The sequence below is a fragment of the Scyliorhinus torazame genome, chromosome 10, assembly GCF_047496885.1.
Source record: "Scyliorhinus torazame isolate Kashiwa2021f chromosome 10, sScyTor2.1, whole genome shotgun sequence".
Lineage (NCBI taxonomy): Eukaryota > Metazoa > Chordata > Chondrichthyes > Carcharhiniformes > Scyliorhinidae > Scyliorhinus > Scyliorhinus torazame.
Window position 1 is genome coordinate 79,295,781 of NC_092716.1, and position 20,076 is coordinate 79,315,856.

The following is a 20,076-nucleotide window of genomic DNA, read 5'->3' on the forward strand; positions in this document are numbered from 1 at the left end:
AGCGAACACACGGAACTCTTAGTCCGGGACATTTCGTGGCAGGTATGCTATCTTCACAAATCCGCCAGCGTCTGTTAGAAAAGGACACCCTGGGTCTCAGGGAGGCACGGGCCCTTGCAAGTTCCTGGCCTCCAGGAACGCCCACGCCTACGTTCCCGACCGCGCGGCAGCCCCCTGGGCAGCCTGGAACCCCTCCGCGGCCGACCCGGAGACTTCCCCCATTCCCCCACAGGCCTGCGCTGCAAGGCGGCCTGGCAACCCCAAGGGGCCCCGCTGCTACTTCTGCGGGCAGGCCAAGCACCCCCGCCAGCGCTGCCTGGCCCGCGCATCCACCTGCAAGGGATGCGGCAAAAAGGGCCATTTCGTGGGGGTATGCCAGGCCCGTGCTGTTGCCGCGGTCTCCGACAGCGAATGCGGACCGCAACCACAAACTTCTCCACGGGCCCCGTGCAGCCAGCGGTTGCCGCCATCTTCATATTCCAGGGCCACGTGCGGACCCCGGGTGCCGCCATCTTGTTCCGCGGACGCCACGTTGGAGGGATGGGCGCCGCCATTTTGTGCACCCCCAGCCATGACACGGTAAGGCGCTGTTCTCTCCTCATCCACCCCATTAATCAAAAAATCTCCCTGGCCTCCGGTTCACACTCAGTGGAGATAAAGGGGTTTTGTGTAGCAAACGTCACAGTCCAAGGAAGGGAGTTCAAAAATGTCCGTCTCTACGTCCTTCCCCACCTCTGCGCGGCTACACTCCTGGGTTTAAACTTCCAGTGTAACCTTCAAAGTCTGACCTTCAAATTTGGCGGCCCTATACCCCCCCTTACTGTCTGCGGCCTCGTGACCCTTAAGGTCGACCCGCCTTCCCTGTTTGCGAACCTCACCCCGGATTGCAAACCCGTCGCCACCAGGAGCAGACGTTGCAGTGCCCAGGACCGGATCTTTATTAGGTCAGAGGTCCAAAGGCTACTGAGGGAAGGGGTCATTGCAGCCAGTAACAGCCCCTGGAGAGCTCAAGTAGTGGTGGTAAAGACCGGGGTGAAACATAGAATGGTCATCGACTACAGTCAGACCATCAACCGGTTTACACAGCTGGACGTGTACCCACTCACCCGCATATCCGACCTGGTAAACACGATCGCGCATTATAAGGTCTTCTCCACGGTGGATCTCAAGTCCGCCTACCACCAGCTCCCCATCCGTACTAGTGACCGCAAATACATTGCCTTCGAGGCAGATGGGCGTCTCTATCAGTTCTTAAGGGTTCCCTTCAGTGTCACGAACGGGGTCTTGGTCTTCCATCGCGAGATGGACCGAATGGTTGACCGGTACGGTTTACGGGCAACATTCCCGTATCTCGATAATGTCACCATCTGCGGCCATGACCAGCAGGACCACGACACCAACCTCCGAAAATTTCTCCAAACCGCTAAAATCCTTAACCTTACATACAACAAGGATAAATGCGTGTTTAGCACCGACCGCCTAGCCATCCTTGGCTACATAGTGCGAAATGGAGTTATAGGCCCCGACCCTGAACGCATGCGCCCCCTTATGGAGTTCCCCCTCCCTCACTGCACCAGGGCCCTGAAACGTTGCCTTGGGTTTTTTAGCTACTACGCCCAGTGGGTCCCCAACTACGCGGACAAGGCCCGTCCCCTGATCCAATCCACAGCTTTTCCCCTGTCGATAGAGGCCCGCCAAGCCTTCAGCCGCATCAAAGCAGACATTGCAAAGGCCACGATGCATGCCATCGACGAGTCCCTCCCCTTCCAGGTCGAGAGCGATGCGTCCGACGTAGCTCTGGTGGCCACCCTCAACCAACCGGGCAGACCCGTGGCCTTCTTCTCTCGTACCCTCCATGCTTCCGAAATCCGCCACTCCTCAGTCAAAAAGGAGGCCCAGGCCATAGTAGAAGCTGTGCAACATTGGAGGCATTACCTGGCCGGCAGGAGATTCACTCTCCTCACGGACCAACGGTCGGTTGCTTTCATGTTTGATAATGCACACCTAAACGAGCCTCCTGACGCCCTGTCCCACGGCACATGTGCCACCGCACAAGTGGACCGCCTCCGAGTCCTCCATGAGGACCTCTGCCACCCCGGGGGTCACTCGCTTTTTCCATTTTGTCAAGACCCGCAACCTGCCCTACTCCATCGAGGAGGTCAGGACAGCCACCAGGAACTGCCAAAGCTGTGCGGAGTGCAAACCGCACTTCTACCGACCAGAGAAAGCGCATCTGATAAAGGCTTCCGGTCCCTTTGAACGCCTCATGGACTTCAAAGTCCCCCTCCCCTCCACCGACCGCAACACGTACTTCCTGAACGTGATTGACGAGTACTCCCGGTTCCCATTCGCCATCGCCTGCCCCGACATGACCGTAACCACCGTCATCAAGGCCCTCCATAGCATCTTTGCACTGTTCGGGTTTCCCTCTTACATACACAGTGATAGGGGGTCATCCTTTATGAGCGACGAACTGCGTCAATTCCTGCTCAGCAAGGGCATCGCCTCGAGCAGGATGACCAGTTACAACCCCCGGGGAAACGGGCAGGTAGAGAGGGAGAATGGAACGGTCTGGAAGACCGTCCTATTGGCCCTACGGTCCAGGAACCTCCTAGTCTCCCGCTGGCAAGAAGTCCACCTGGATGCCCTCCACTCCATCCTGTCACAGCTCTGTACGACCACCAATCAGACACCTCACGAACCTCCTTGTCTTCCCTAGGAAGTCCTCCTCTGGAACCTCGCTCCCGACCTGGCTAGCAACACCCGGACCCATCCTGCTCTGAAAACACGTGTGGGAGCACAAGTCGGACCCATTGGTCGAGAGGGTCCATCTGCTCCATGCTAACCCCCAGTACGCCTACGTGGCGTACCCCGACGGCCAACAAGATACGGTCTCCCTACGGGACCTGCCGCCCGCCGGAACCCCACGCACATCCCAGCCACCAGTCCCACCCTCCCCTCCACCGCAGCACCTTACAGGAGGATCGGTCCTTCCGCCGGCCCCGTCTAGGCCCCCCCCCACCTACCGCCATCCCCCACAGGCGCTTCCTTCCCAGGTCAATCGTTTTCCCCACCAGCAGCGTCTAGGGGTGCCGAAGCTGCCATGGAGATCGAAGCCACGCTCCCGGAGCCACAGACGCCCGAGCCTCCACCGGAGTCACCACCGAAGCTCCGACGATCACAGAGGACGACCAGGGCCCCCGATCGACTGATTGCTTCATTTTAATTGTAAACTGTAAATATAAACCATCAAATGTACATAGCTATCAGAATTGTAAATAGTTACTAAACACTGTACGGAGGTATTACAGTACCTCCATTACTAATCATACCACGTTACCATGTTTTGTAGTTTTAGGCCACCACCCCTGCTGGATTCTTTTTTTAACAGGGGGTGAATGTGCTATTATAGGTATTACGGTACCTGATAAGCTAAATCACCATTGGTGGCAACTGTATGCTTTCTATTGGTTAGAATGTATAATAGCTCCACCCTGCTAGGCGGGGTATAAGAACCCGTGCCGCCCCAGCAGCCTTCATTCTGTACCGAGCTGCTGGGGGAAACATCTAGCTTATTAAAGCCTTCAGTTGGACTACAACCTCGCTTTAGTGGTCATTGATCTTGCATCAGGGTCCACATTCCTAGGCTACCAAAATCTGCCGAGAGTGGAGGCAACAATGGCCAACAAGTGAAACATTCCCGTCCCCGCAAAAATAGGAAGTGCAATTTTGGGGGCGGGACTTCAGGCAGTTCCGCCATTTTCTCTGTTGTGGTGAAAATCTGGGCCTCGGTCTATCAAGTTATTAAGCCAGACATAAGCTGGCCTTGGTTTAACATTTCATCGGAAAGGCTCTGACACTACAATGTCCCTTCAGTATTGCACTAAATACTAATCTGCATCATGTTAGTATTCTGTCTTAGTCTTAAGAATCTTAGTGGTAAGCATTTTGAACAGCAATTACTCAGATTGAATTACATAGAGCATACACCCTGGAAACAGGCCATTGGTCGAACTAGTCTGCGCTGATATTTATACTCCGCATAAGTTTCCTTCCAGCTCCATCTACCCCATCTGATGCTTTCATCATATCTTTCTGTTTCTTTTTCCTTCATGTACTTCTCCAGTATCTGTTTGAAAGCGTTAAACCATTTGCCTCAGCCCCTTTCTGTGATACTTCATTTCACATCCTAACCCAACCCCGAGTTAAGAATTTCTCCTAATTTTCCTATTGGATTTATTAGTAATCATCTCGCTGTTATCGCTGTTGTTTTTTAAAAGTTTCTCCAATACTATTTGCTGGATATTTCTATTTCAATGGTCCTTCCCCTGATGCCAGAGTCAGTTCAGAGGGATACCGTTTGCTGCCAGCCATTTTATCTTTATTTCTAATCTGGGCCACTTGGTTTAAACCCACAAATACATTTTGGTATTATCCATGCAAGGTGGACTGAGAGTCAGGCTTTAGGCCTGATGCTCTGAGTTTTCCCTCCCCTCATCAAATGTACAGTAAGTTATTAGTTATCGGTTACCAGTCAGCACCCCATGAGGAAACGAGCCACTGGTTTCACAGTAATGTTCAATCCACTTACCCTTCAACTGGGCTCTGGATTCCAATTTTGAACAGAGCACATTTAAAATGTCATTGGGGAGAACATTTCCTGACTGTAACATTGGCTGGTGAACTCTCCCAGTCAGGCAGCAGAGACAGGCAGAAGATTGTTCTTTGGGAAAGTGAATGAGGAGAGCTATAGCACACATATGACACTCGAAACTTGTTTACAGGACTGCTGCAATTTGAAATGATGGGAATGTGTATTTGTGATTGATGCGACCATCAATTCACTCGAGACAAGAGTAGAAGTAAACCGTGGCTTTAATCAACTTAGAACAGTGCCTGCCTGCGACTGATCCAATACTGAGAACCGCCTACAGGTCGACTGCTCTTTATACCTCCCTTCAAGGGGAGGAGCCCATACAGGCCCCAACATGTTCCCCTATGGATAATGCCATACAATGGCCCATAGGAGGAGCCCACAAGGGCAACAGCATAGCACAGATACAGATACAAGGGCAACAGCACAGATACAAATACAATGGTGGATTATTGGCATAATACATTCAACACAGTCATTAAAAGTGACAGCTTTTACAGCATTCAATTTATGTGCTCTGTTTCATAACCAGTATACTAGTGGGAGAGATCTTACCAGTTTTCTCTATCCCCTACCCCACCCCACTACATCGCCACAGAAAATATTGACTTCTTGCTAGGAATTTATTTAGAGACCTAAATAAGTCACTCGAGCGCCTATTCTTCATGTGTCAATCTTGACGGTGTGTTCATCATGTGTTCAGCTATGGTAACACCAATCTGAACTAACCTTGCCCTCACATGATAGCCGCATATATGACCTTGCCATTCAGAATTGCTGGATAATGATCAAGAGCAGGAGCCCTGACTAACTTTTCCCTCTGTAACTCAACAGTGCCAAAGTCTACTGTTGTATCTTACATCCACAATTCCACTGAGTGTTACACTGAGAACAGCATTGGGCATACCTAGACTCATACGAACATATGAATTAGCAGCAGGAGTCGGCCATTCAGTCCCTCAAGCCTGCTCCACCATTCAATAAGATCGTGGCCTCAACACTATTATCAGGAATCTATCTAACTCCGCCTTAAAAAATATTTAATGACCCTACCTTTATCACTTTCTGGGGAAGAGAGTTCCACAGAGTTATGACCGTCTGAGAAAACAAATTATCCTCCTCTCTATCTTAAATGGAAGACTCGGGCTGGATTCTCTGGTCGCCGAAATCGCGTTCGGCGATCAGCCAGAATCACAGTTGCCAACTAAATCGGGGGTGGCGCCGCTTTCACAATGCTCCGCCCCCTCCAAAGCAGCATACTCGGAAAGTATGCCACACGACGTATCGACTGCCTCAGGACATTGCCTGAGGCCCGCCCCCCGATGCTCCGCCCCCAACCGGCCATGTTCCCGACGGCGTCGGTCGCATGTGGTCTCATCCAGCGCCGCCAATCGGAGGAGGGCCGATTCGCAGGCAGGGGGCACTGGGAGGGGGGTGGTCCGGGGTGCGCTAGCCGGCCAAAGGGGAGGGATGGTTTCGCGGGCTGGGTCCGCGAGCGGCCGGCGCAATGTAGCACGGCATGGCCGCTGCGGGCCGCCGCAGTGCGCATTCATGGCCAGGGACCCACCAATTCTGCAGCCATATTGGCAACAAGAGCCGGGTGCTCTACGCTGCCGGCATGCTAGCCCCCGACCAAACGGAGTGGCTGTTTTACACTATTTTTGCTGTCATAAAATGCCACCATTCCCACACCGGCGTGGGGGACATAGCCTCAAAATCGGAGAATCCAGCCCTCCGTATTTTTAAACTGTGCACCCTCGTTCTGATTCCTCCTACTAGGCCAAACAGCTTTTTTGGCATCCATTTTATCAAATCCCTTCAGGATCTTATATGTTTCAATAAGATCACCTCTCACTCTTCTAAACTTCAATGGATACAGGCTCAACCTGTCTACCCTTTCCTCGTAACAAATCCCCTCATCCCAGGAATCCATCAAGTGAACTTTCTCTGAACTTCTTCCAATGTAATTATCATCATAGAATTTACAGTGCAAAAGGAGGAAAGGTTAATGCAGTTACAAGAACGGACTCTTATCCTATCCCACGTTTGGAGGATTGCATTGAGAAAGTGGGACAATCAGCTTTTATTTCCAAATTGGATTTACTTAAAGGTTACTGGCATGTACCTTTATCCGAACGGGCGAAGGAGATTTCAGCTTTTGTGACTCCAGATGGTATATACCAATTCAAAGTTATGCCATTTGGCATGAAAAATGCACCAGCCACATTTCAACGGTTAACTAATACAGTCATTTCAGGATTACCCAATTGTGCAGTATATTTCGACGATCTGGTAGTTTTCAGCCAGACATGGAAAGAACATTTAAAACATCTTATGGAGTTATTCGATCGACTTCAGGAGGTGGGTTTGGTGATAAACCTAGTCAAAAGTGAATTTGGAAAAGGCCAAGTCACTTTCCTTGGCCATATCATCGGACAGGGTCAATTGGTTCCATGGGATGTGAAAATGAAAATTATTGGGGAGTTTCCGATACCCTCGACACAACGGGGAATAATGCGATTTCTTGGCATGAGTGGATTTGATCGAACATTTGTGCAAGTGTTTTGTAGCATGATTGCTCCACTGATGGACTTTCTTAAGAAACGTCGAAAATTTCAATGGACAGCGGACTTTCAACAGGTATTTGACTGCCTGAAAGTTGTGATAACCAATGTGCATGTATTGGAGAATTGCAAGGGACGCTGTGATCAGATTGAACTGAAGTATGTAACTTTAAAGAGAAATGCCGAGGCATAGAGGAATGGATGGATCGTGCAGAGACTTTCTTGTTCAAATCGAGAAGGATTTCGGTTGGAGGAAGAAGAACGAACAAAAAAAAAATGGACTAAATTATTATACCTGTTTGCGTGTGTTGTTTTTTTGAACCAGTAAAGTGTTATTACTTTCTTAATTGATGGTGCAAAGGTGAAAAATGAAACCATCTTGAAGTTGATGGTGTTTTTTTTTATGGGGGGGGAGGTGTCATGTGAGTACCTTTAAGAAATGGATGTTTAAGCAATGTACCTTTAAGAAATGGAGCTGATAGGTGGAGTCAAAGATGGAGGGGGAGCCACGGTTCGTAGTGCGATGAAAATAAACGAGGTATTCAAGGCCTTTTACGAAGAGCTGTACAGATCCCAGCCCCCAGCGGGGGAAGAGGGGATGAGACGATTCCTACATCAGCTGAGATTCCCGAGGGTGTAGGAGCAAAAGGTGGCTGGTTTGGGGGCACCAATTGGGTTGGAGGAGCTGAGCAAGGGTTTGGGGAGCATGCAGGCGGGGAAGGCCCCGGGACCGGACGGATTCCCAGTGGAGTTCTACAGGAAGTACGCAGACCTGTTGGCCCCGCTACTGGTGAGGACCTTTAATGAGGCAAGAGAGGAGGGGACCCTGCCCCCAACAATGTCGGAAGCGACAATTTCTTTGATCCTAAAGCGGGACAAGGAACCACTGCAATGTGAATCGTACAGGCCGATCTCGCTCCTCAATGTGGATGCAAAGTGCTGGCCACGAGGATCGAGGACTGTGTCCCGGGGGTAATCCACGAGGACCAGACGGGATTTGTAAAGGGCAGGCAACTAAACACCAATGTGCGGCGGCTCTTAAACGTGATAATGATGCCATCGGAGGAGGGAGAGGCGGAGATAGTGGCAGCTATGGACGCGGAGAAGGCCTTTGACCGAGTAGAGTGGGAGTACCTCTGGGAGGTGCTGCGTAGGTCTGGGTTCGGGGTAGGGTTTATCAATTGGGTTAAGCTCCTTTACAGAGCCCCGATGGCGAGAGTAGTGATGAACCGGCGGAGGTCGGAGTACTTTTGACTGTACTGAGGGACGAGGCAGGGGTGTCCCCTGTCCCCCCTGTTGTTCGCATTGGCGATCGAACCATTGGCCATGTCATTGAGGGAGTCTAATAAATGGAGGGGGGTGGTCCGAGAGTGTCGCTATATGTGGATGACCTGTTGCTGTACGTGGCGGATCCAATGGAGGGAATGGTGGAGGTCATGCAGACTCTAAGGGAGCGTGGGGAGTTTTCGGGCTATAAGCTCAATGTAGGGAAGAGTGAGCTCTTTGTATTACAGGCGGGGGACCAAGAAAGAGGGATAGGGGACCTACCGCTGAGGAGGGCGGAGGGGAGCTTTTGGTATCTGGGGATACAGATAGCCAGGAATTGGGGGACCCTACATAAACTGAATCTGACGAGGTTGGTGGAGCAAATGGAGGAGGATTTCAAAAGATGGGACATGTTACCGCTCTCGCTGGCGGGTAGAGTGCAGTCGGTCAAAATGGTGGTCCTTCCGAGGTTTCTGTTTGTGTTTCAGTGCCTTCCCATCGTGATCACTAAGGCCTTTTTTAAGAGAGTAGGCAGGAGTATTATGGGGTTTGTGTGGGCGAATAAGACCCCGAGAGTAAGGAGAGGGTTCCTGGAACGCAGTAGGGACCGAGGAGGGTTGGCGCTGCCAAACCTGGGGAGCTACTACTGGGCAGCAAATGTGGCGATGATCCGCAAGTGGGTTATGGAGGGAAAGGGGGCGGCATGGAAGAGGATGGAGCTGGCGTCCTGTGAAGGAACGAGCCTGGGGGCGTTGGTGACGGCACCGCTGCCGCTCTCGCCGACAAAATATACCACGAGCCCGGTGGTGGCGGCAACGCTAAGGATCTGGGGCCAGTGGAGACGGCACCGGGGTGCAATGGGAGCATCGGTGTGGTCTCTGATCAGGGGTAACCACCGGTTTGTCCCGGGAAAGATGGACGGGGGGTTCCAGAGCTGGAATCGGGTGGTGATTGGAAGAATGGGGGACCTGTTCATCGACGGGCCGTTTGCGAGCCTAGGGGCACTGGAGGAGAAGTTCGAGTTACCCCCGGGAAATGCCTTTAGATATATGCAGGTGAGGGCTTTTGTGAGGCGACAGGTGAGGGAATTCCCGTTGCTCCCGGCATAAGAAGTTCAAGATAGGGTGATCACGGGTGTGTGGGTCGGGGAGGGCAAGGTGTCGGAAATACACCAGGAGTTGAAAGAAGAGGGGGAAACGCTGGTAGAAGAGTTGAAGGGTAAATGGGAGGAGGAGCTGGGGGAGGAGATCGAGGAAGGTCTGTGGGCTGATGCCCTAGGTAGGGTTAATACCTCCTCCTCGTGTGCCAGGCTCAGCCTGATACAATTTAAGGTGGTCCACAGAGCGCACTTGATGGGGGCGAGGTTGAGTAGGTTCTTTGGGGTAGAGGACAGATGTGGAAGGTGCTCAGGGAGCCCGGCGAACCATGTCCATATGTTTTGGTCATGCCCGGCACTGGAGGGGTTCTGGAGAGGAGTGGCGGGAGCAATATCTCAGGTGGTGAAAGTCCGGGTCAAGCCAAGCTGGGGGCTAGCAATATTTGGAGTAGTGGACGAACTGGGAGTGCAGGAGGTGGAAGAGGCCGGCATTCTGGCCTTTGCGTCCCTAGTAGCCCGGCGAAGGATCTTGCTAATGTGGAAGGAGGCGAAGTCCCCCAGCCTGGAGAAATGATATGGCTGGGTTCATAAAGTTGGAGAGGATTAAGTTCGCCTTGAGAGGGTCTGCACAGGGGTTCTACAGGCGGTGGCAACCGTTCCTAGACTATCTCGCGGAGCGTTAGAGGAAGGTCGGTCAGCAGCAGCAGCAACCTTGGGGTGGAGGGGACGTCCTGGGAGGGCGGGGGGGGGGGGGGGGACTGCCTGGGAGGGTGGATGAGCAAGAGATAACATGAAGGGTTGGGGAAACTGGCACGTACGGGTGAGGGCCAGTGTACAAAGCTGTGTAAATATATAATTTTGCCATGTATATATCTTGCTCTGCGCGATTTCTCGTTTTTGTTTTGTTACGAGGGGTGGGGGGGGGGGGGGGTTATTGTTTGTAAGGGAGAAAAATTGTGTTAAAAAACTTTAATAAATATATTTTTAAAAAAAGAAATGGAGCTGATCATATTAAGGCAGCTCATTACCACCTTCCCAAGGGCAATTAGCGATGGGCAACAAATGACAGCAGTGCTAACCACTGTGCAGTCTTGAATTCTTGTCTCTGGCTGTAATGGAAAATTACCATTGCTTCATCTTCCTGATTAATCGTTGTATGTATGTTAAGTAATAATCACTGTCAGCTATGCTGGCTGGTCAATGTGACCTGCTAGGAATAAAACCTTGAATGGTATCAGGAGAATCACTTTTTAACTGGTTCAGACAGATTCCAAATGCAGATTTCTATCAAGGTTTATAGAACCTGTCAATTGGCCAAAGGTTTCTTACCATAACAGTCATTAACATCGTAGGAAAGGAGGGAGAACTGTCAAAATACTAAACCTGATCACAAAGGATTCTTTCAGCATCCAATCCGGCATAGAAAATGAGCGAAAAGTCATTAACAGTGTCCAAAAAGCTAAGTACTCAGAAATGACACTGAATGTAAGTCTGCTATAGTACAGTATTTGGAAAATGACGTGGGAAGCAGACATGTAGGTTCAGCAGACATTTTAGGGGCAGCACGGTAGCATTGTGGATAGCGCAATTGCTTCACAGCTCCAGGGTCCCAGGTTCGATTCCGGCTTGGGTCACTGTCTGTGCGGAGTCTGTACATCCTCCCCGTGTGTGCGTGGGTTTCCTCCGGGTGCTCCGGTTTCCTCCCACAGTCCAAAGATGTGCAGGTTAGGTGGATTGGCCATGATAAATTGCCCTTAGTGTCCAAAATTGTCCTTGGTGTTGGGTGGGGTTACTGGGTTATGGGGATATGGTGGAGGTGTTGACATTGGGTGGGGTGCTCTTTCCAAGAGCCGGTGCAGACTCGATGGGCCGAATGGCCTCCTTCTGCACTGTAAATTCTATGTAATGGAAATGTAAGTACCCAGCCAATTAATCAAATAGAGGGTTCAGGAGAACCTCTTGACCCAGAGGGTGGTTGGAATGTGGAACTCATCACCATAAGGCGCAGTTATGCTGAATAGCACAGACATGTTTAAGAGGAAGCTGAATGCAAACATGAGAGAAGGAGCAACCAAACATTATGCTGATAGGGTGAAATAAAGAGTGCAAAGAAACCCACGTGCAAAGTAGACCAATTGGACCGCATGACCTTTTTCTACTGTGTAAATTTCGGTAGCATTCGTTCACTCATATTATAACAAACAAAAACCCCAAATCGTCAGGTGTTGAAGACAGCGTATTCATTTTCCGAGAGGAAATATCTGGGATTATTTCCCATTTTACCCAGAAAAAGTTTTATTTTTGACTTTTTTTGGTGCTTTGCTCCAGTACTTTGGAATTTATAATGAACATGGCCCTGAATCAAAGGAAGTGGTGGTGGTGGTGGGGGGGGGGTTCCTTAATTTTATTGAAAATGAAACCCTCATTATCACTTAGAAATTAATTATTTCTCTTCATTTTTAAAAATGTTATTCTCCCAATAGCAACAAAGAAGTGAGTATGAGGGGAGAGAAAAGGATGGCCAATTGCAAAGCGGCCATTTCACTCATTCTTACTGAGCATAAAATAATTCCAGTTAGGGCTACAGCCATTTAATTTAGAAATCTAAAATAGTCCATCTCATGCTATTCACCCTTCTTCCAATGAAGCAAGAACTAAGATAATTCTAAGATGGACATATGGGGCGAAATTCTTCCCCAACGTCGCGATGACCGCCGACTGGCGCCAAAGATGGCGCCAATCAGACGGGCATCGCGCCGGCCCAAAGGTGCGGAATGCTCCGCATCTTTGGCGGCCTAGCCCCAACATTGAGGGGCTAGGCCGACGCCGGAGGGATTTCCGCCCCGCCAGCTGGCGGAAATGGCGTTTGTTGCCCCGCCAGCTGGCGCGGAAATGCGGCGCATGCGCGGGAGCGTCAGCGGCCGCTGTCAGTTTACCGGCGCATGCGCGGGAGCATCAGCGGCCGCTGTCAGTTTCCCACGCATGCGCAGTGGGGAGAGTCTCTTCCGCCTCCGCCATGGTGGAGGCCGTGGCGGAGGTGGAAGGGAAAGAGTGCCCCCACGGCACAGGCCCGCCCACGGATCGGTGGGCCCCGATCGCGGGCCAGGCCACCGTGGGGCACCCCCCAGGGTCAGATCGCCCCGCACCCCCCCCAGGACCCCGGAGCCCGCCCACGCCGCCTGGTCCCGCCGGTAAATACCAGCTTTGATTTACGCCGGCGGGACAGGCATTTTCTGGGCGGGACTTCGGCCCATCCGGGCCGGAGAATCCAGCGGGGGGGGGGTCCCGCCAACCGGCGTGGCCCGATTCCCGCCCCCGCCCAATCTCCGGTACCGGAGATTCACGGCGGCCAACGGCCATTCTCCGACCCGGCGGGGGGTCGGAGAATGACGCCCATGTTTGCAGGGAAATGTTGACCTATCGGGTGTGATTAAGCGGCCTCACTACACCCAACTTGGTGTCAGGATGAGTCCGTTGAATCTCGCGTGGGTCCCTCGCGAGATTCACGAGGCTGAAAAGTCTCGCGAGATTACGTCGCGATCTGGATTTCGCTCTCGCTGGAAGAGATTCAGAAATACATATTTAAATGAGCCATTAGAACCCCGGGATTCACCAGCTGCCCCTAGCAAACCTTGCCAGGGCGCCATTTAGTACTGGTCCACACAAACATGGACCAGATGTAACAGCACTTGGGGGGCGGGGGGGGGGGGGTGGCGGAGGTCTCCCAGGCCATTGGAGAACCCTGGGTGGTCAGGCATTGGGAAGGGTAGCACCCAGGCACTCCTGCTGGCACCTTGGTACTGCCACCCAGGGGAGGTTTTGGTGGGGTCACTGAGAAGGGTCCAAAGATCGGGGCTACCTTTAAAAATGCACCCCAATCTGCGAGCAGTCTTCCTGCACTGGCAAGCTCAGCTAAAGTGCGGCCTCGCTGAGGTGTTCCTCGCCGAGGCCAAAAGAAACAGCCATGTACCAATGAATACATGTCTTTACTGCCGAGAAACGTGCCCAACAGTAACTTCATTTGAAGCCTACTTATGACAATAAGCGATTTTCATTTCATTTCAATTAGAGGGCTGGATTCCCCAGTCCCCAGCCGTGCATTTCTCAGTGGCGTCCCATTCGCTGGCAGTACGATTCTATCCTCCCACTGATTGTCAATGAAATTCCCCATTGTAACCATCCCACGCCAGTGGGAAACACACGGGCCGGGGTGTGCTGTCAGTGGGAAAAGGAAATCCCGACCACAGCAGAATTCCAACCAGAAAGTTTTGGGTTGAATCAGACTTTCATGTTAAAATTATGCTTGTGGATAACTTTCTACGTCAGACCCTCCCCCAAATTCTTGCTCATAAATAATTAAACGTGAATTTCGACTTAGTTTTATTGACAAATGCAGTTGGTGTTTCCAGATTGATAGATATCTAGAAAGATGAGAGCAAAATCAAAATTATACTTCCTGTGTGAATTACAAGTGATGTTGGGCGAGTCACCCTAAAAATGACTGAACTTCATTCTGGGTGAGTTTAGCAGGGTGTTTGCCGCCGGCATTTTGGGTGAGATCCAGACCTAGATTCACCGACACTTGGGGCGGAATTTACCGGCCTTCCACGCTGGTGGGAAATTCTGGTCCCACGTCGGCGGACAGGTTTCCCGGTGACAAAGGGTGCAGTCAATGGGAAATCCTTTAGGGTATACACTGGGACTGTAGACCGAAAAACATGTGGCAGAGTGGTCAGTAATTCCCGCCCATGGTCATTTTTGGGGGGGCTTCGGGGGTTTCTCCCTGGTCAAGTCCACACTTTGAAAATTTTCTGCAGTGGGAGCTGAACTCACCGGCGAGACTGCCTCCTCAGAGATCGGGGTCTCATTTTGGAAGGGTGCGCCAAACTCCAGGCGAGCTTGGGGGCCCCTACCATGGATAGTGCGACCCTCTGCAGACATGGGCATCACCCCTGCACCGTCTCCCCCACCATGGGGTCGCTGAGGGTCTCTCCACCTTTAGGGCCCTCCCCTTTCAGTACCCCCCTTTTCACCTCCCTAAACTCTCATGATGCCCCATCATAGCCCCCTTTCACCCTGACCACCATTCATAATCCCCCTTCAACCCCCCTTTCATGGTCATGGCCTCCCCTCAGGCCCTGACCTTTGGCACTGCCAGCCTGTCACCTGGGCAGTGCCCCTAACACCCTTGCATTCCCAACATGGCATCCTGGCAGTGCTCCTAACACCCTGGCAGTGTCAGGCTGGCACTGCCAGTGTCACGTTAGCACTGCCATTTAGCCAGGCGCCAGGGGGAGCGGCAGGTATTGTCCTGCCCTGTCTCCGTCACGCGGTGGCTCCAAGCACCTTCGAGACGCTCAGAGTGACCATCACGTCTGGCTCTGCTTGCGGAGATCATTACTAATCAGTTCCCGGGTGTGGCCTTGTGGCCAGTGACTCCCGAGAGCCGGGAGAATGGGGCCTCAGCCCTGCCACGCATATTCAGATGAGCATAATGGATTTGATTTGATTTGATTTATTATTGTTACATGTATTGGTATACAGCTAAAAGTATTGTTTCTTGCATGCTCTGCAAACAATGCATAACGTACATAGGAAGGAGAGACTGCAGAATATAATGTTACAGTTATAACAAGGTGTAGAGAAAAGATCAAGTTAATATGAGGTAGGTCCATTCAAAAGTCTGATGGCAGTAGTGAAGAAGCTGTTCTTGAGTCGGTTGGTACGTGACTTCAAACTTTGGTATCTTTTTCCTGATGGAAGAAGGTGGAAGAGAGTATGTCCGGGGTGCGTGGGGTCCTTAATTATGCTGGCTGCCTTTCTGAGGCAGCGGGAATTATAGATCGAGTCAATGGACGGGTGGCTGGTTTGCATGATGGACTGGGCTACATTCACAACCTTTTGTAGTTTCCTGCGGTCTTGGGCAGAGCAGGCTCCATACCAAGCTGTGATACAACCAGAAAGAATGCTTTCTATGGTGCATCTGTAAAAGTTGGTGAGGGTCGTAGCTGACATGCCAAATTTCCTTAGTCTTCTGAGAAAGTAGAGTTGGTGGGCTTTCTTAACTATAGTGTCGGCATGGGGGGACCAGGACAGGCTGTTGGTGATCTGGACACCTAAAAGCTTGGAGCCCTCGACCCTTTCTACTTCGTTCCCATTGATGTAGACAGGGGCATGTTCTCCACTACGCTTCCTGAAGTTGATGACAATCTCCTTCGTTTTGTTGACATTGAGGGAGAGATTATTGTCGTCGCACCAGTTCACCAGATTCTCTATCTCATTCCTGTACTCTGTCTCGTCATTTTTTGAAATCCGACCCACTACGGTGGTGTCATCAGCAAATTGGAAAATCGAGTTGGAGGGGAATTTGGCCACACAGTCATAGGTGTATAAGGAGTATAGTAGGGGGCTGAGGACACAGCCTTGTGGGGTACCGGTGTTGAGGATGATCGTGGAGGAGGTGTTGTTGTCTATCTTTACTGATTGTGGCCTGTGGGTTAGAAAGTTCAGGATCCAGTCGCAAAAGGAGGAGCCGAGGCCACAGAGTTTGGAGATGAGTTTTGTAGGAATGATGGTGTTGAAGGCTGAGCTGTAGTCGATTAATAGGAGTCTGACATAGGTGTCTTTGTTATCTAGATGTTCCAGGGTAGAGTGCAGGGCCATGGAGATGGCATCTGCTGTGGACCTGTTGCAGCATTCGGCGAACTGTAGTGGATCAAGTCAATCCGGGAGGCTGGAGTTGATTTGTGCCATGACTAACCTTTCGAAGCACTTCATAATGATGGATGTCAGAGCCACTGGACGAGTCATTAAGGCACGCTGCTTGACTTTTTTTTGGTACAGGGATGATGGTTGTCTTCTTGAAGCAAATAGGGACCTCAGATTGTTGTAAAGAGAGGTTGAAGATGTCTACGAATACCCCCGCCAGCTGATCCGCGCAAGACCTGAGTGCTCGTCCGGGTATGCCATCCGGGCCAGTGGCTTTCCGTCGGTTGACCTTCGAGAAGGTTGCTCTGACGTCTGCAGTGGTGATCTCAGGTACAAGTTCATCTGAGGCTTCTGGAATGAAGGGCTCGCTCTCGCTGACCTCTTGCTCAAAGCGGGCATAGAATGCGTTGAGTTCATCAGGGAGGGGTGCGTTGGAGCCAACGATTTTACATGCTTTCATCTTGTAGCCCATTATGTCTTGCAGACCTTGCCATAGATGGCAGGGATCTGTGTGGCTAGCCGGGGACTCGAGCTTGGTCCGGTACTGTCTTTTGGCATCTTTTGATGGATTTCTTTAGATCATATCTGGCTTTCTTGTAGAGATCAGGGTCGCCTGACTTGAACGCCTCAGACCTAGACTTCAGCAAGCAGTGAATATCCCTGTTCATCCAGGGTTTCTGGTTGGGAAACACAGTTTTCTAAACACTTACTAATGAAGTCAGTTACTGTAGTGGCGTACTCGTTCAGGCTGGTCGCAGAGTTTTTAAATACTGACCAGTCCACTGGTTATGATCACTGAAATATCATTACCTGGATCATGCCCAGCCCACGCCGGGCACCACGGGTGGGGTGACTCATGCATGGTTTTGCGCCTGGCGTGAAGCAAAGTTTGGACCTCTCCCATGACGCTCCCAACCCAACGGGATTGGCACCGGGTGCAAGGCGATGGGAAAATTGCCCCCGTTGTATTACTATCCCATTATCTTAGTTATTTTCTTTCACAAGCAAGTGCTTGTTAATTTCTCACTGCCTGACAACAGGCTGGCACTAAGCCGCTGGAAATACCACCTTGCGCTGAGCACTTGGAGGAAAATGGCTTATTTCATTCCCTAACATGGCTGAGGTCCAGTCCCAGTGGGTGGCAGGACGGGCGTGGGTGGGGAAGGAATTAATTGGAAGGAATGATTTCATTGTTGAGGTTTACTCCCAATACTTTCTCCAGAGGAACTCGGACCACACATTATTTAGTTAACACAAACACCAGCGGCAGTAAGGTAACACGCACCCCACCACCCACTCATATTTGGCTTTCTTACCTCTTCAACTTTGCCGAAAACCCGGAGAAAGTTATCTCGCAGTACGGCTTTTAATTCACCGGCTGTCCATTTGCGCCTCAGCAATTCCTTAATTAGTGCAGGATATTTTGACACATCTTCTAGACCCTGGGGGAACCTGCAACCCACCACAAATGTCAGGAAATATTAGACAGCATATCAAAAGAAATAACATTTGGAATAACACAGCATACAAACCAAACGGCCCCATCATAATCTCCACCGATTCCAACCGACTTATAACCAGCAATCTTCTTGATGTAGTCGAAATGATCTGTAACAGCAGGCACAATTTGTAACACCGACTCTGAACAGGAAGCTTCAACATTATCCTATTTTTTTTCCTCAGTGAGGTTCAAAATTCAAGTTGTTCTTGCAAAGAAATCAATAGCAATTAAATTTTTTAAAACAAAATACATGCTGCTTTATGTCCATTGTGGAGTACATGAAGTTCAGATTTTTATTTTGCTTGTCTGTCGATTTAAGCTGATTTGCGGCTGACCTTGTGAGAAAGTCCCAGTGTATTTACAGCTCTGTAAGGACGGAAGCTCGGCAAATGCCAGTTGCTGCTTAAAGCTCTGCTCTTCACTTATTCCAGCAATGCATCAGGGCAGAGGTGGTCCCAGTAATTCATTAAGGCCCATCATTTATCTTTCACAGCATTTGATCTGCAGAGGCCTCGCGCCTCAGGCACATCTATGTTTCTTTGGAAGCTGGGTTTAGATTGGTTAGCTCTTTTATGGCTGCCACACACATAATGGACCAAATGGCCCACCTTCTGTTTCCTAAATCTTTCTATGGGGCGGTGGGGGGGGGATTTTCTGCTCCTGTTTTCAGATGGGTTTCGGGAGCAGACCCCACCCCCCGCCCCCACACTGACTGTTAAATTGTTGATTCATTCACACCGACACGAATCACAATAGGTCCCCCACAACGTGCACCAGGTGAGCAGAACGCACGTGCAGGTCCCCAGAGTGGAGAGGATCATGCCCGGGCAGTACCCTGGCACTATCCAGGCACACCCTCCACGCACTGGCTGTGTTCTGTGCGGGGTGGGTGGGTGGAACGAGGTCTATTTTATTTTTTTTAAGGGTAACCCCAATCTTTTAAGAACTATGGGCTGGATTCTCCCAAACTGAGACTATGTCCTCACGCCGGCGGAAAACCGTGGGGTTTTACTCCAGAAATTCCTTCCAAAAAAGTTGAATGAATTCGATGCCCTGCAGGGGGCTAGCAGGGACCCGGAGTGAACCTCGCAGTTAGTGCCGTGGATACGGGCCCCCGCACTTCAGGTTCTGGAGTCCTCCAGAGGCTGCACCGTGCCATGGCGGACTTGGACCGCGGAGCCACACCGAAAAAGAGACCCTCCGATCGGCCGGACGCCCAAGCCTCGACCCCCGCACAGTTAATCGCCGGCCGCTTACAAGGCCCCCACCCCCCCCCCCCCGGTCTCCTATTTACCTGCCCCCGACCACGGTGACCGCAGACTGAGTCTGCAGCCGCCACGCTATGCATCCCGACTGGCAATAGGTGGTTAGTTCCACGTCATCGGGAACTCGGCCGGTCGGGAGCGGAGGATTGCTGGGCGGGCATCTGGCAATGGCCGCCCGGCGGCACGGCGTACTCCACGGTCACGTCGATTTTCGGGGCCCGGAGAATCGCTGAACCAATGCCGGGCCCGATACGGTGGGAAAGTGGATTCTCCTTCCCGCACCGGCCCCGATTTCGGCACGGGGCTACGGAGAATCCAGCCCTATGTTGCTGTGCTTGCCCCACCAGCATGGCGCCATGGTACCTACCCTTTAGTTTTTATATGTCCCTAACACTACAGTGGGGGAAGCTGCCCTTGGGGCCAGCAACTTCCAAGCTGTTTTGTCCACCTACTGTGCCACTCTGCCTAGAAATGAGAAATATCCTCCCAATGTTTCTATCTAATCTGAGCTGATTTACATATTCCTGAGCTATTCATTTTGTGCGAATCTCTCTGATGCACAATCAATTACTCGTGAGACAAGGAGAGTCATACTAATCGGCTTTAATCAGCTAGAACTGTACCCAGCAGCTCCAATACAGAAAGTGAGGGCTGCTGGCACGGCATGGGTTCATATACCCCGCCTCTCAGGGCGGAGCTACGTACGTTGGCCAATGGGCATCCACCTCTCAGGTACTGCAATACCTGGTCTTACCACATTCACCCCCTGTTAAAAAAAGAACCCAGCGGGGTGATGGGCAGTGTTACTGTCGTCTTTTGCATGGTAGGACCAGGTATTGCAGGTACCATGATGTCGAGGGTAACAGAGAAAGTTTTTATTGTTTTATGGTGCAGCAATCAGACGATCGGGTGGCCTGGTCATCCTTCTGGAGCGTCTGGGCTTCGGCGGTGATCCTGGTGTAGGCCCCGGCGGTTGTGGCTCCGGGAACGGGAATGTGGTGTCTTCCTCCCTGGCAGCTTTG

General features: G+C 51.2%; 1 protein-coding gene across 3 annotated transcripts in view; it reads right to left on the reverse strand.

The window, feature by feature from the left end:
* The window catches only part of dpep2 (dipeptidase 2), a 96,413-nt gene that overhangs the window by 14,114 nt on the left and 62,223 nt on the right, over positions 1-20,076 (reverse strand). For all 3 annotated transcript variants that reach the window (XM_072518280.1, XM_072518281.1, XM_072518279.1), the window contains 2 exons: positions 17,821-17,896; positions 17,605-17,740 (listed from right to left, as the gene is read on the reverse strand). In XM_072518280.1, coding sequence (XP_072374381.1) covers positions 17,605-17,740; positions 17,821-17,896 — 212 coding nt within the window. The remainder of the gene's footprint in view (positions 1-17,604; positions 17,741-17,820; positions 17,897-20,076) is intronic.